The following is a 15,498-nucleotide window of genomic DNA, read 5'->3' as shown; positions in this document are numbered from 1 at the left end:
TTGTCTTATGTACTTATTACTTAATATTTACTTCCTGAGACAAACATAGGGAGGGTGTAACTTATATGAAAGCAAGGTATCTTTAAAACCTTAATAACTGGTAATGGATTTTTTTCCCCTAACTTTTATGTTTTATAGTTTAGACCATCTTAGCTTAGGGAGTCATGTAACCTTCTAAAATTTCCTTTTATTAGATGATTATTTTTTAAATTAAAATATCATATGCATGCATTTTCATTATGAAAATGATTTATTTGGCTGATTTTTTAGCATATCTTGAAACAAATATGTATGACTTCTCAGATCAATTAACAATTTTTTCTGCTAATACTGTTCTGAATTTTAATTTCAAAAATAGTTTGTAGGAGAGGAGGACTAAATTGGGAGTTTGGGATCAACATGTACATACTCCTATATTTAAAACGGATAACAAAAAAAAGAAAACGGATAACAAACAAGGACCTACTGAATAGCACAGGGAACTCTGCTCAACAGTCTGTAATAACCTAAATGGGAAAGGTTTTGAAAAAGAATAGATATTTGTATATGTATAGCTGAATCACTTTGTTGTACACTGGAAGCACAATATTGTAAATCAACTCTAGTCCAATATAAAATAAAATTTTAAAAAATATATATAGTCAACACACATTAAAAAATTAAGTTGTTAATGTTTCTCCTGACTAATATGACAGTAACATTATTTGTACAGGCATTTTTCTGACTTAAAATTGAGGTGCTAAACTTGGGATAGATGTCTTATCAACAAGAAAATATTATTTTAGTTTGTTTCCTAGTAGAAACATAATTCTTAGGTATATTTTATGTACCTTTTTTGGTACCTTCAAATTATACTATACGTTAACATTGGAAGCTTTTAAAGATTAAGTACACTTATTTTAGATTAAGTGTATTTCCTAATGTGCATTAATGCTATTTATTTACCAGTGGTTTCTAGATATTTAACATGTAAAAAGCATTTATTATACTGAAAAAAACTGCATTAAGAAATCCTGGAAGGACTTTATATTCGAATTAGCTTTTACAGTGCATGTTTCTGAGAGAAATAATACGTTCAAAAGTTAACTATGATAAATTATGTTGGATGCTAGTTTTTCTAGTTCCTTGAGTTACAGTGCTTTTGAATCTGCATTCTTCTAGGAAGATGCTGGATGGATGCTTTGGAGTTGGCTTTGAAATGTTCTAGTCTTCTTAAACGTACAATGATCAGGGAAGGAAAAGAACATGACCTGAGCATCTCATCAGAGAGCACACATGTGACTTTGTATGGCTTATTACGTGCTAACAATCTCCACAGTGGTGACAATTTCCAGTAAGTAGATATTGCCACTAACATGGTGATTATTTTCAAGACTGTGCTATTCACTAGGTCTGTTGGCAGGCCGAGAATTCTGTGCTGTATTTAGGACTGAAACCTGTCTGCTTTAAACCCCTTTGTGTGCTTGCTCAGTCACCCAGTCGTGTCTGACCCTCTGCAACCCCACCGACCGCAGCCTGCCAGGCTCCTCTGTCCATGGAATTTTCCAGGCAAGAATACTGGAGTTGGTTACCATTTCCTACTCCATTAAACCCCTATGGCCTGGTTTAAAATCTGTTTAGTTGCTATGATGAGGTATAGAAAGTTCTTTGATTCCAGCTAATGTGAGTAACTTGTTCTTTCCTAAATACAACCATACTAACAATCTTGTCTTTGTGTATGGTGTTCCCTCCATTAAGAACGATTTCTAGTCCTCCTTGCTTTTTTTCTGTCATACTCCTGTGTTTTCTTCAAGGCCAATCTCAATCTCAAATATTACATGTGAAGCCTTTCTTGCCTCATATAATTCATCCTTCTATTGCTCTTCTATAGCAGTGTTTTTTTTGTTTTGTTTTAAATGGGACTTGGCTTATTCTACCTGGCGTTTGTGGAATTCTTCTGTTAAATGGTATTTCAAGTTTTAACTGTATCCTGTTTTTGTTTTTTTCCCCTGAAGCATTTGTTGTAGTTAATACTAAAAAATTTTTCTCCAAGGAAAGAAGAGGTCCAGAGGTTTGTTATGGTTCAGATCTCTTCTGTTGCTTTGCAAGAGAAGTAGACTTCCCCTTTTCCTCCCTGGCCCCCACCCTCGGCTTCTCTGTAGTCACTTACTCATATTGGCACTGAGGTTATTCTCCTCAAAGTTAAGCTGTTTCTCTCCTCTCTGCCCTGTAACCTGAACTGAACTTTTTTCTTCCTTTTCTTTTGACTATTTTTTTTTACTCTCTTTTAAGACTACCATTACCTGATCTTTTACATGCTTTCTTTGTATATCTAGTAATGTAGCCTATAGTTTTATTTTTGGAAAAGGAAATGACAACCCACTCCAGTATTCTTGCCTGTAGAATCCCATGGATAGAGGAGCCTGGCAGACTTCAGTCCATGGGGTCGCAAAGAGTCGGACACACCTGAAGTGACTGAGCAGCGTAGCTTTATTTTATCCTGGTGTAGGAGCCCGAGTGAGGCGGGATGCGGGGGAGGGAGGTGCAGCTGATACAGGAATCTCTTCCCCTGGTATTGTTGAATACCAGGTAACCCTGAAATACTCTTATGTGGGGATCTTAAAAATTCAGCTGCTTCACATATGTATTCATTGAAAAACTTTGAACCTTTTTCTTTGTATGTAATTGGATAATGTAAATATTAGACATGTTGAAGAAGCAGTGGTTTCTGGACATATAGATGGTCAGCCAAGCATTTAAAAGCAAGCAGGGGAAATCATCACATAGAAGTGATGATGAAGTCTTGAAACTGGATAGCTTGCCAAAGGGGAAGAGAGGATCAAACAAAATAAAAGAGAAAATAAAAACCACACTGTGAGGGGTAAAGGAGAGACTAAATGGTAAGAAAGCAAGGGCAGAAATTTTAGACTATGTTTTTTAAAAATATGTAATTGTAAAGGATAAAAAAGAAAATAGCAAGTATTCTAAAAAAATGAATTTGTATTAGGAGTTCTCTGATTGAAATCTAAATGTAGGAAGATTTTTAAAAAATAGACACTAAAATAAGAATCAAATGGAGCTTCTATGGTCTGTTACTTATCTCAACATTATTAAAGTATCAGTTATGTATAATGGTACCATGTATTCATTTGTAAAGAGCTTTATAAAATTTTTATACCAAATGAAACTCACAAGTACTTACTCAAATAAGAAATTTCTAAAAAAAATTTGATTCTGGAAATGATTTCATTATTTCATTTTTATGCAGATTAGCAACCCTAATCATATAAGTAAGAATAAGGTTGGGTATGGCAGCTTAACAATTTTAGACTGAAAGTTCAATTAAGCTGAAATCTGCATTTCTAATTCTTCCTGGATTTTTTTCCCAAGGTTAAACTTATCAGTCAAGTATTAAATCAACATAATTGCCTCATACATTTTCTCCTTTTATTGTTGAAATTATTATGAGTGAATTTGGAGACCTTTACAGGTAGAAAGTCATAATTCATTTGTGTTCACTTGAGAATCTGGTGGTCTTGACTTGAAGTTTTTTCTTTAGACCAGAAGTGATAGGTTGATTCAAACATTCAAGTGATATTTGTGAAACTAACAAAAATTCTAGCAAGAAATAGTCTAAAATTTTTGTTTTGAAAAATTTAGACCTAAAGGATAGTGAAGCAAAGAGTTCAGAGTGTTATCTTTTAATATTTTTCATGTTTTAGTTTCTCTATGCCCCCATTTATCTGTGAAGTGAGAATAATCATTTTACTTATCTCATAGGGCATTTTTACAATTAAATGAGTAAAACTATGTATAAAAAAAGCACTTAGAATGGTGTCCAGCACATAGTAAATTCTCAGTAAGTGTTACATATCATTCTTACTTATAAATTGTATATTCTTAACCTCCTTTATCCTTCCTGCTAATAATTCTTTCCCTTAAGGTTAAATGATAGTGAAATTGAACGACAGCATTTTAAGGACCAAGATATGTATTCTGATAAATCTGATAAAGAAAATGATCAAGAGCATGATGAGTCTGACAACGAGGTGATGGGGAAAAGTGAAGAAAGCGACACAGACACGTCAGAAAGGCAAGATGACTCATATATTGAGCCTGAGCCTGTTGAGCCCTTGAAGGAGACCACCTACACTGAACAGAGCCATGAAGAACTCGGAGAGGTAACAGTGTGTGATTTTCAAAGACTTTTATTTTCTATGAACGTACAGATGAAATTGAACATGTTTGTATGACCTATTGCTTATTTTCCTAAAAGAGAATAGTATTCATATAATACTTATTTTGAACAGCTAAACATATATACTCATACAAATGCCAATATAGTATATTGAATTTAAAGTTTATATTTTCATCAGGTTTTCTTTTGAAATAAGAAACTCCTTGATATTATTGCCAGATACAAAGTAAACTGCAGGGAAGTGTGAATTTATAACTTTCTTGTTGCTAATGCATAGAAGTAAACATAGTATAGAGTATGATATTTTTTGTATTGGATTCTTTGAAAATATCATTCACTTTAGTGTCTCTTGCAACTACCCTTTTACTAAATTTTATAGCTATTGACTAATTGCCTAATGGGTTATTTTCACATTTTGAGAATGCTCGGAATAATCCTATAGTGAATTATTTTTTTCTGCATTAGCTGTCTTATCTACATACATATCTATGCGTCTGAAATAAATACAGTATTTCAGTATTTTTTGTTAATTGCAAAAGGCAGGGGAGGCGTCTCAAACAGAAACTGTGTCTGAAGAAAACAAAAGCCTTATCTGGACTTTGCTGAAACAAGTTCGTCCTGGCATGGATCTGTCCAGGGTGGTTCTGCCTACCTTTATTTTGGAACCCCGTTCTTTCCTGGATAAACTTTCAGATTACTACTATCATGCAGATTTCCTGTCTGAGTAAGTAAATCCTCATTTCTTAAAAGATGCTTCATGGTTTTAGAGATTTTTCAGAGTGCTAATTTCAGTTGTTGGTTTCCCTGGTGGCTTAGACAGTAAAGTGTCTGCCCACAATGCGGGAAACGTGGGTTCGATCCCTGGGTTGGGAAGATCCCCTGAAGAAGGAAGTGGCACCCCACTCCAGTATTCTTGCCTGGAGAATCCCATGGACGGAGGAGCCTGGTAGGCTACAGTCCATGGGGTCGCAGAGTGTCAGACATGCTGTTATGCTGTACCAAAATCAAGCTCTAATGAGATCCTGTTCTCTCTTCTCCACCACTAGTTGACCTTAGTAAGAAGTATGTTTAATGCTCTGCTGTGATGTTTCTGAGGTCAAATGGGGTGATCACAAGCTTGAGGAAGACGGGAATTCTGCGTCTGCCTTGACAGCACTGCCGTCACAGGCTCCCTGACCTGTGCACTCAGCCCGCACGGGGAGAGCTGGCTGGCATTCCTTGTTCTCCTCCCCTGAGCCCTTGTGCAGGTCCTGTCCCAGGGTCTCTGCTTGCGTCTGTGCGTATCCTCTCTGTATGCAATAAGGCATGTGCTTCTTACTGCATCCGGAACAGCCTGCCAGTTGCTGGCTCATGGCATAAATCCCCGTTCTCTTTGTTTTCCTTCCTGCCAGCTGATCCTGGGTGTAATTCTGAAAAAGGCAGGCCTAAAGGAGGTGGAGGAGGATCTGCCTACCTCCTTCCCAGCAGTTTCTTGGAGAACCAGACTTTTCAAGGTTCCACCTGCTGCCCCCATTCCAGCAGCAGTTTCAAGACGCTGTGTTTTCTGAGATACAAGGTTCTGGCCTTGTGACCTGATTTTTAGATTCTTCATCAGTATCTGTATTCAGTCCATTAGTTGCATTAATGAATGTTGCAAGGGAAAAAAGCATAAGCTGATTCAAAGGATAATTGATAAAACTGTGGGAGATTTTTGCAAATTAAGTCAAACATGAAATGTTAAGCTCCCTAAAATAAAAAGAGTTCTTAACCAGTGAATGAAAATGGTCAATAACTTAATAGAAAAAAAAGAGTGGAGGAAATGACCCGGCAGTTTAAAAATGAAGTATAGGAACAAGGAATTCTGCAGGCAAGAATACTGGAGTGCGTAGCCATTCCCTTCTCCAGGGGATCTTCCCGACCCAGGTATTGGTCCCTGGTCTCTTGCGCTGCAGGCAGATTCTTAAGTCTTCCCTGGTGGCTCAGGTGGTAAAGAATCTGCCTGCAATGCATAAGACCCGGGTTCAATCCCTGGGCTAGGAAGATCCCCTGGAGAAGGGAATGGCTACCCACTCCAGTATTCTTTCCTAGAGAATCCCACGCACAGAGGAGCCTGGTGGGCTACAGTCCATCGGGTCTCAGAGTCGGACGTGACAGAGTGACTAACACACACAACAGAAACAAGTCCTTAAACATGTAAACTTAACTTTAAATATGAAAAGTGCAAATTCAGACCATAGTAAGGTCTATTTTTCCATCCATCTCATTGACCAAAATTCTAAATGCTCTTATACCTCAGTTCTCCTTTCTTTTATCTAGCTAAAAACTTATTTCTCTGAGAATATGAGGCAGCTTCCTATGAATCACAATAGGTTCTTGAGAGATGCCCGTCTCCCCAGATTCAGAGATTGCACGTCGGGCCGCACACGGTCGGGGAGGATGTATGGGGCGGCAGGCTCTCACAGACTGCCGCTGGCTCATCCAGACCTGCACGGTGCCTTTGAAGGGAACCTGGCGGTATTTGCCAAAACATGTCAGTGCATTCAGCCCTTTGGTCCAGTAATCCTGCGTCTGAGAATAACAGCTACAGACACAACGCTACATAGACAAACTGATACACGTACAGAATTGTGGCAGCAGGGCTTGAAATAGCAAAAGATTAGATAACTCAAGTTTCCAGCCACAGTTGACTGGTTAAGTAATGTATGGTACATCCACACTAAGGAAGAGCTCTGCAGACTGATTTAGAGGGATCGTCGGGATTTTACCTGTGTGTGTAAAAAAAAACAAAACCAAAGTACAAAAGAATGCGTTGTTTCCTCTCCCTTTTAAAGAAAAAAGCTGTATATTATATCTGCTTCTTTATGCTTTAAGAAAACTGAGTAAAAAGAAACATTTTAAAAAGAAAGTTGCCTATGGTAGGCTAAGCAGGAAGAACATGGAGAGATGGGGCATTGGCAAGACTGTATACTTTTTTATATTGCTTTGGAGTTTGAACTATGTATTCTACATGCATGTAAAGTTTTAAATAAATTTCATAATAAGAGAATTTAAAGCAAGAAGAGCACAATGAGAGGGATAACTCCGGAAAAGCTCAACAACTTTAACTTGGCCCAGTTGTCAGCAAGCCTAGGCCTAGCCTCCTCCACCTCACTCTTCATCTCAGAGATCACTGTATTGGACCTTTAGACGTGCTTAAAGGGAGTAGTATAAATAGTTAAATTGCTGTGTTTGTGTGTGTGTGTGTGTGTGTGTATAGACTTCTCAGATTGACTTCTGAAAAACACAATCAGTGTTTTACTATGTTCACATCAATGGCAGAAGGGCAAGGGGACGGGTGAGTCATAGCTTCTAAAACTGTGTCTTTTAAAATGAAAACTGTTCTTTATCTATTAAATTGGTAGTTATTAAATAACTCTGGAAAATCAGTTGGTAGCAAATAGGGGAGATTCAAGTCTAAAAGTAGGGTTAAAACCTTTTTGATTGGTATAAATTATTTTGTTTTCCATATTGGTGATTTGAAACTTCTGCATCTTATACTAGGGACTAAAAGGGCACATAGTCATGTGCTTCAGAGAGGCAGTTTCATGGAAGAGGCTGGTATTAGCATGTTGCACTATAGCACTCACCAGCTACTGTTGATCGCTTCTAATTAACATCATCAGCTGAGAAGAGACTAGATCAAGTGGACGTGGTCCTTTTCTGACAAAAAGGACTAAACACTTCTAATGAAATCATTAGCAAGACTGCTTGGCCATTGCTTCAGCATTGCAAATGCTAGAGAACATGCAGTGCGTGAATCTCAGAATCTGTGTTTATTTTTTTCAATCACATTTTCAAATAGCAATATCTAGGGTTCTTTAGAACCCCAGTTGAGAAACCTTGGTTTAGAGAGTTTTCAAAAACTACTTAAGCAGATGCTAGGGCAATATATCAAATAATAAGAAAAATGGGGAGAAAAATAACTAGGTTATGCAAAATGACTCTTGCATACTGATTGCCATGGTTACTTTTACCGTCTGTTTTAAATATGAATTGTATACTTTCCTATCATTTCATATTCAGTTGTTGGCCTCATTAATATTAGGGAGGCTTTGTGATATGTTCTGTAAAATTTTTCCATCTTATCATTTTGTTTTTTAGGGCTGCTCTTGAAGAAAATCCTTATTTCCGTTTGAAGAAAGTAGTGAAATGGTATTTGTCAGGATTCTATAAAAAGCCAAAGGTAGTGTTTATGCTTTACTTTCTTTAGCCTTATATATGTTTTTTTGGGTTATCTTAGATTATTTATGAATAATTACATTGCAAGCCCTCTTTCACTTAGCAAAATTGCAAAATACTTGGTTGTATAGATCTGTATTCTGATTGAAGTCATTTAGTTTTATTTCATGTCATTATAATTTTATAAGGATAATTCTCAGATGATACAGTTAAGCCCATCTTGACTGGTTTAAGTTAGTACTTGGAATCTTCCATGTTTATAATTTGAAACTTGTATGTTTTTTACTAGGGACTGAAGAAACCTTATAATCCTATACTTGGTGAGACTTTCCGATGTTTGTGGATTCATCCCAGAACAAACAGCAAAACTTTTTATATTGCTGAACAGGTATTAGAAATGCTTGTTATAGAAGGAAAACTGATTTGGAAGTTAAGATTTTTTTTAGGGAAAATATTAACTCAGTAAACTCACTGTTGATTAATCTTTCTTACTAGGGAACATCTGATAAGCATTCAACCTCTTAATACTGACTACTACTAAATACCATACTCTCCTACAGTCATAGAATCCTGTGATCAAAATCAAGTCTTTATTTTTCTTGCTTTGCTCTCTGTTTTTGTTTTTTGGTTTTTTTGGACCAGATGCTTCAATGGTTCTCCAATTCCTAAATCAAATTTAAACCCATTTCTCTAACATTCAGAGTCCTCCAGATCTTTCTAAATTTATCTCACATTACTGGCCTTTTGGGGCTTCTGTGGTGGCTCAGCTGGTAAAAGAATCCACCTGCAATGTGGGAGACCTGGGTTCGATCCCTGGGTTGGGAAGATCCCCTGGAGAAGGGAACAGCTACCCACTCCAGTATTCTGGCCTGGAGAATTCCATGGACTGTATAGTCCATGGGGTCGCTGAGTCGGATACGACTGAGCAACTTGCGCTCACCTGCCTTTTTAAGCACCCCACAGTAGTCAGATCTGTGCATTCACAACTAGATTACCTGATAGTGCACTTTTTTGCCTCATTATTTTTCAGTTTAATTCTCCAACCCTATTTCTTCCCAGCTATTCATCTAAATAAATTCTGGCCTGCTTATCTTCCATATAGAGAATGTAAGGAGGATGAGAATACAAGGTGTTATTTGAGAAACCTTCGTCTTCCCAATAAATTTTGATGTACTCCACAGATTGAAAGCACTTTATCTCCATTAGTTTTTTAAATGATTGCATGTTAGTTCGCTATAATTCTTCACTGAGAAGCTTGAGAAGTGATTCATTTTACCTTTGTCTCTTAAGAGACAAACTTAAGAAACCTTAAGCTGTGTACGTATCAAAATATTAATTATTAAAATGACATATTTGTTAAAGCTTTTGTTAGTTTCTTAAGTCTGTTCAGTAATCTACATGAAGAATAGCCACTGTATTAGTTATTCATTGCTGTATAACAAATTCAAAACTTCATGGCTTAAGACAACGAACATTTATTATTTCATGTAATAAGGTTAGGGACCTGAGAGCTGTTTAGCTGGGGGATTCTGGCTCAGGGTCTCTCCTGAGGTTGAGGTCAAGATGTCAGCCAGCTTTGCAATCTTCTGAAGGCTTCTGGGCTGAAGGATTCTGCTTCCAAGGTCATCACATGGCTTTTGAGAGGAGGTCAGTACCTTATCACATGGGCCTCTCCGTAGAGTTGTTGACAACGTGGAAGCTGGCTATTCAAAGCTAGTGATTTGAGAGAGACACACCCACCAAGATACATGCTGCATTATAGCCTAATTTCAGAGGTGACATACTGTGACTTCCACACAGACTGACCCGGGTACAGTGGGTACAGTGTAAGAGGAGCTCATCTATTGCTGTGAATACCAGGAGGTGGGTTTCCTTGAGATGCATCTTGGAGATTGGTTCCTACAATCATCAATATTTAGTTTTACTGTTAAATACTTACCAAATATTTCTTTTAATTCATTATTAGAATATACTTCTAAGACTTGAGCTTTTGATAATATCACAGTAATATGCTCATAATTACTATATTTTCATGTATGTTTCCTGTGTTCAATAGGTGTCGCATCATCCACCAATATCTGCCTTTTATGTCAGTAACCGAAAAGACGGATTTTGCCTTAGTGGTAGTATCCTGGCTAAGTCCAAGTTCTATGGTGAGTTTACCCATGTCTCAATCTATATGCTTTTCTGGGATTTAGTATTTTCTGGTGAGCTTTAATATAGACAATGTCTTGTACTGTTTTCAGCAAGGGATTTGTATGTCATTTTAAGTATCAGTTTTACTTGGATGATGACTTTTTGTTTTTGTTGTTTTTCTTTGCTCATTCATAAATAGAGGTTTCATCACATATGTGTAAATTTACTGCAAATACCACTTACCAAAAGACAGAATGACTGTCCACTATAGCTTGCCATTTTAGTCCACAATATATTTCTTTAGCCTTTAGCTCTACTAAGATTTTTTGTTTCATTTCACTGTACCTGAGAGGTTGATCTTTTGATTTAGTCTTTGAATAGAGAGAGAGAATCCAAATACAGTTAGAATACCTGTCCTGAGTCCAATATTGAGAGTAATGATATTTTTACCTTGAATCAAGTAACATGCTACTAAAAACTTTTGTTAAAAAAAAAAAAAGAAGGAAAATAAAGAAATATGTACAGTAGGAACTCTTAATCCAAAACCTGTGACAATTCAAACAAGCAGATCATCCCTTGACGCTTGCTTTGTTTGGCTTCTGGTTTTGATTTTTTTGCCTAGTTTTATATTTCTCTTGTTTCAGAGTGTGATCATTTTCTTCTGAAAGTTGCATGTATTTGAGTTTTTCCCCACTGTACCCTTCATCTCTTCATGTCCCTACCCTGACTATAGTGTAGATAGTTTTTGTGAATGTGTGTTCTACCCTTGTAGAATTTTTATTGAGTACCAACTACATAGCTCGCTTTCTGGGATTACTTGCAGCTAGCCTTCTTTTTTCAGTGTTACAATGAATATAGTTGTGTATATCAGAACTGTCTGTTCCTTTGTAATTTGAAAGAATTTACTAAGTTCAGACTTTGTAAGGACAGTTTTTTTGTAACTTCCTAGTTTCTTCTTTGGTTATTGATTCTTGCCTGGAGAGTTTGATAATTTATTTTGTTTTAGGAATTGGTGCATTTTCTTGAATCTAAATTAAGCTAAATTTAATGACATCTGGGCAGAGTGTATTCCTCTTAACAAGTAGTCTCTTGACATTTTGATGTACTAAATTATCAATTTTTCCTTTGATGGTTTTTGCTTTTAATGTCACAGTTAGAAAAATCCTTTCACACTTCAGCTTATGTAATAATTCACTTGTATATTCTTACACTTTTATGCTCTCATTGATCTTTAATTTGTCTAGAACTTACTTTGATGTATAGGTTGTGAATGGAGTGAAGCAAGATCACGACTTTCTTTTCCTAAAAGCCAACTAATTTTCTCGGTATCTAGTTTATTTATAAATGGCTTTTAGTGGCATTATTTTCTATTTCAGGTTCTATCTTCTGAGGTCTGTTGATCTGTTTTTTTCTTGTACCACTAGTCTTTGCCCTAAGAACCATTTATTTTTAAATGGGTTTCTTATATTCTGTGGAGCAGGTGAAATATAGGTACTTAGCCATTTTGCTATGGGTTAAGTAATTTATAATCATTTGGGACAGCTGCTCTTGTTTTTCAAATAGTATGCATGAACCGTCAATTTCATAATCAGAATTTGAGTTAAGATTTTGGAATTCTGAACCCCAGTCTTGACTTACCAAATCAAAATCACTGGGCTCAAGAATATACATTTTTATAATCTCCTCAGGTAATTGTAATGTACACTATAATCTGAAATAGCTGATGATACAATGTTAAATGAAAAGCAGAATACATCTATGCTCTGAGTCACCTCTACTTTAAAAGTATTCATGTTTTTAAAGTAAAAATAAACATGCATTCATGTTTAGGAAAAAAATCAAGATTTCATGATTAACCTGAATTATAGAATTATGGATAATTATCTTTGGATTTTTCAACTTGCCCATGAAGAACACATATTTCCTTTAAAATAAGGAAACATTCAGTTATTTTAAGATATAATATGGCTATGAATACTATATAATAAAAGGTAAACGATTTAATGATATGCTAGCACATGTATACAGTTGGATACAAAAGATTTGTGTGGTTTTACTGTGTTAAAAATGTGTGTGGACAATAATGTCTGAACGAAGCCCTCCTGGACCATCCTTCTCCTCTGTACATCTGGCCCTAATACCAAAAGCAGCCGCCTGAAGGTATTAGAGAGCAGCTGCAGGCAAATTCAGTGGGAAGTCCACAGTCAAATCACACAGAATGAATTCTTGCTTCTCAGCTTCAGGTTACGTATGGTTAACAGGGTAAACTGGTAGAAACATTGCAACCTTTCCAGCCTGGGGAACCAAACACTAAATTTGGAGAAACCATGGCCACTAGACAGAGAACAGGAACCCGAAAAGGCAAAGAGCCAGAGAGGGGGGTCTCAGATTCATTGTCGTAAAATTACCCGTAGCATTCTCTTCTCTTCCTCTCGGTCTGCAGGCTCTGTAGTGATTCTGCTCATCTTATTCCTGATTTGTGTTCTTTATTTTGGTCTGTCTGTATCAAGTCTTGGCTTCCCTAATTTTCTGAATTATCTGTCCATTTTATACACTGATGTCTGCTTATCCTTATTTCCCTTCTTCTACCTACTTGGAATTTAATTAGTTCTTTTTCTAATTTCATAGGGTAAAAAGTCAGATAACTGATTTGAATTTTTCTTTTTTTCTAATTTAAGTTGTAAATTTCCCTCTAAGCACCCTTTTCTACTGTAGATATCTGATAGATGTCCTCAATATGTTTTGTTTGTTTTAGAATGGTTAAATTATTTTCTGTGAAATTTAATAAGCAATATTTATTTCAGGAAACTCATTATCTGCAATATTAGAAGGAGAAGCACGGTTAACTTTCTTGAATAGAGGTGAAGATTATGTAATGACGATGCCATATGCTCATTGTAAAGGTGAGTATTTTCTATACTTGTTAGATTCCCCTAAATCTTCTTTTTAAGTAAATGTATTTGACTTTAATTTGTTATGTTTTGAGATTGATAGAGTTTCTTGGCCTTTTGTTTGAAAGTGTCCTTGATTTACAGATATGTAAGATCATTGTTATCATCTGCTGAATACTTCTATAGTGAATTAATTCACCACAATGGACTTTCTGTGACATGTATATTCGTTTGGCAGAGACTAATTTGTAATAATGGAATTTCATTTGCCTTATCTGCAAGTTGTAGAATTTGGTGAGGCTGACTATTATTTCAGAATCCTTGAAAGTGATTTTCATTTTTTTGTACCATTACCCATTCTTAAATGTTAATTTACTGCTTTTCACTGTAACAGGCTCCTTAAAATTTTTTCTTGTCCTTATTTGGCAATTTCTTAAAAATTAATGTATTATAGCTTTTCTCCCATTATTTAGTGTGCAGATAAAGATATTAAATAGTAACTATCAGGATAGGACAGGCACTCAACTATTCTGTGAACTCTACATTTATAAACTCATCTAATCATTCCAGTACCCTATAAATTAGGTAATATTATCTTTGTTTGATGGACAAGCAAAATGAGGCAGAAAGAGGTTAGCGCAAGTTCTGCAATGTGTACTGCAGTTCTATGTGGCATCATCTTAAACACTCTGCTCCATCATTATCTATACCATCCTTTCCAACCCATTTCTTAAAAATAGCTTTTTAGGGTAATTATCCTCTATTTTAGGAACTGATTCATGAAAACATAGAAATTACTTAATATGGCCTCATTTCACAGGTGAAAAAGTTGGGTTAGGAATCTTACCTAAAGGCAGAGCAGCTAGTCAGTAAGCATGCTGAGACCAAGCGCTAGGCTATTGGAGCCCAGCCATTATGCCATGAATCTCTCTGTACTAAGTACGAGAGCGCCAGCTTGTGGCCTCAGGCTGGGTAATTCCTAGAGCTTCATGTGTGGTTCTTGAAACAAGCATGAAGTGAAACATTTGAAATCATGAATTGATCAATATATTTTTAAAATTTTGGAATAAGTAAAATGATATTTTATGTAGGTAAATACCTGATGCCAGACCTAAATAGCAACAGGGAAAAACTTTTCATAGCCCTGTTTATATTGCAGGGAGAAAAGAGGAAATTATAGCCTCTTGTGAATGAGGAAATTATTATTTTCTACCTTTGTATGTTTTCTAAGATGTGTTCCCCAAATGAGTGGTCTCAAATTATTTTATAAAGCAAGAATGCCATAGTCAGATAACTTGGAAACACTGCATAGTCGGTTCCTCTCTTGAAAATTGGCATTGTGTATTTGCATATTAAAGACTGCCGTGGGGGTTGAGTCCAGCTTGGAAGGCATTACGCTAGGAAGTAAAGTCAGATAGAAAAGGGCAAATACAGTGTATCACTTACACATGGAATCTGAAAAATACAACAAACTAGTGAATGGAACAAAACAGGAAGCAGATTGGCAGATACAGAGCAGAAACTAGTGGTTACCGGTTGGGAGTGGATTTTGACGGCAGAGAAGTAGAGGGCACGGGCTGTTGGGGGTAAGGTTGGCTCAGGGATGTGTCTACAGCACGGGGAATATGACCAAGAGTTTGTGATACTGTAAATGGAAAATAATCTTTTAAAATTGTCTGAAAAGTTTTAAATTTTTAAAAATTCTATCTGAAATGTTGTTTAAAAAATCAAATTGAAGAACGATCTGTATAGTATAATTGTACGCAAAATGAGCTTATATAGTTTCTGTGCATACATGGTAAAATATACAAGCTATGGAAATGATGAATTATGGGGGAAAAAAGAAACTAGTCCAAGACTATACACACACACACACAGCCTGTTTAACTCATCAAACTCGGAATTTCCCCGACTTTTAGTCAAGTGCCAAAATGGGGAGATTTTTGAATTTTTCTGACACAGTTGATTATTGTTCGCAGTACTTACTTTTTATAATGTCACCATAATGCTGGATTAACGAATACCAAACTGTTGCTCCTAGAGGAGATGCACGGTGAGGTTCTCATGAGCCTTCTGTCACCGTATTTTCGTCACCCA

The 15,498-nt window shown here is 36.2% G+C and overlaps 1 protein-coding gene across 5 annotated transcripts in view; it reads left to right on the top strand.

Moving 5' to 3' along the window:
- The window catches only part of OSBPL8 (oxysterol binding protein like 8), a 163,538-nt gene that overhangs the window by 129,629 nt on the left and 18,411 nt on the right, over positions 1–15,498 (top strand). For all 5 annotated transcript variants that reach the window (XM_061124868.1, XM_061124896.1, XM_061124876.1 and 2 more), the window contains 7 exons: positions 1,162–1,333; positions 3,923–4,160; positions 4,717–4,901; positions 8,297–8,378; positions 8,664–8,762; positions 10,431–10,527; positions 13,315–13,413. In XM_061124868.1, the coding sequence (XP_060980851.1) occupies positions 1,162–1,333; positions 3,923–4,160; positions 4,717–4,901; positions 8,297–8,378; positions 8,664–8,762; positions 10,431–10,527; positions 13,315–13,413 (972 nt within the window). The remainder of the gene's footprint in view (positions 1–1,161; positions 1,334–3,922; positions 4,161–4,716; positions 4,902–8,296; positions 8,379–8,663; positions 8,763–10,430; positions 10,528–13,314; positions 13,414–15,498) is intronic.

The sequence above is a fragment of the Dama dama genome, chromosome 3 (assembly GCF_033118175.1).
Source record: "Dama dama isolate Ldn47 chromosome 3, ASM3311817v1, whole genome shotgun sequence".
Taxonomy (NCBI): domain Eukaryota; kingdom Metazoa; phylum Chordata; class Mammalia; order Artiodactyla; family Cervidae; genus Dama; species Dama dama.
This window is presented reverse-complemented; position numbering and strand designations above follow the sequence as displayed.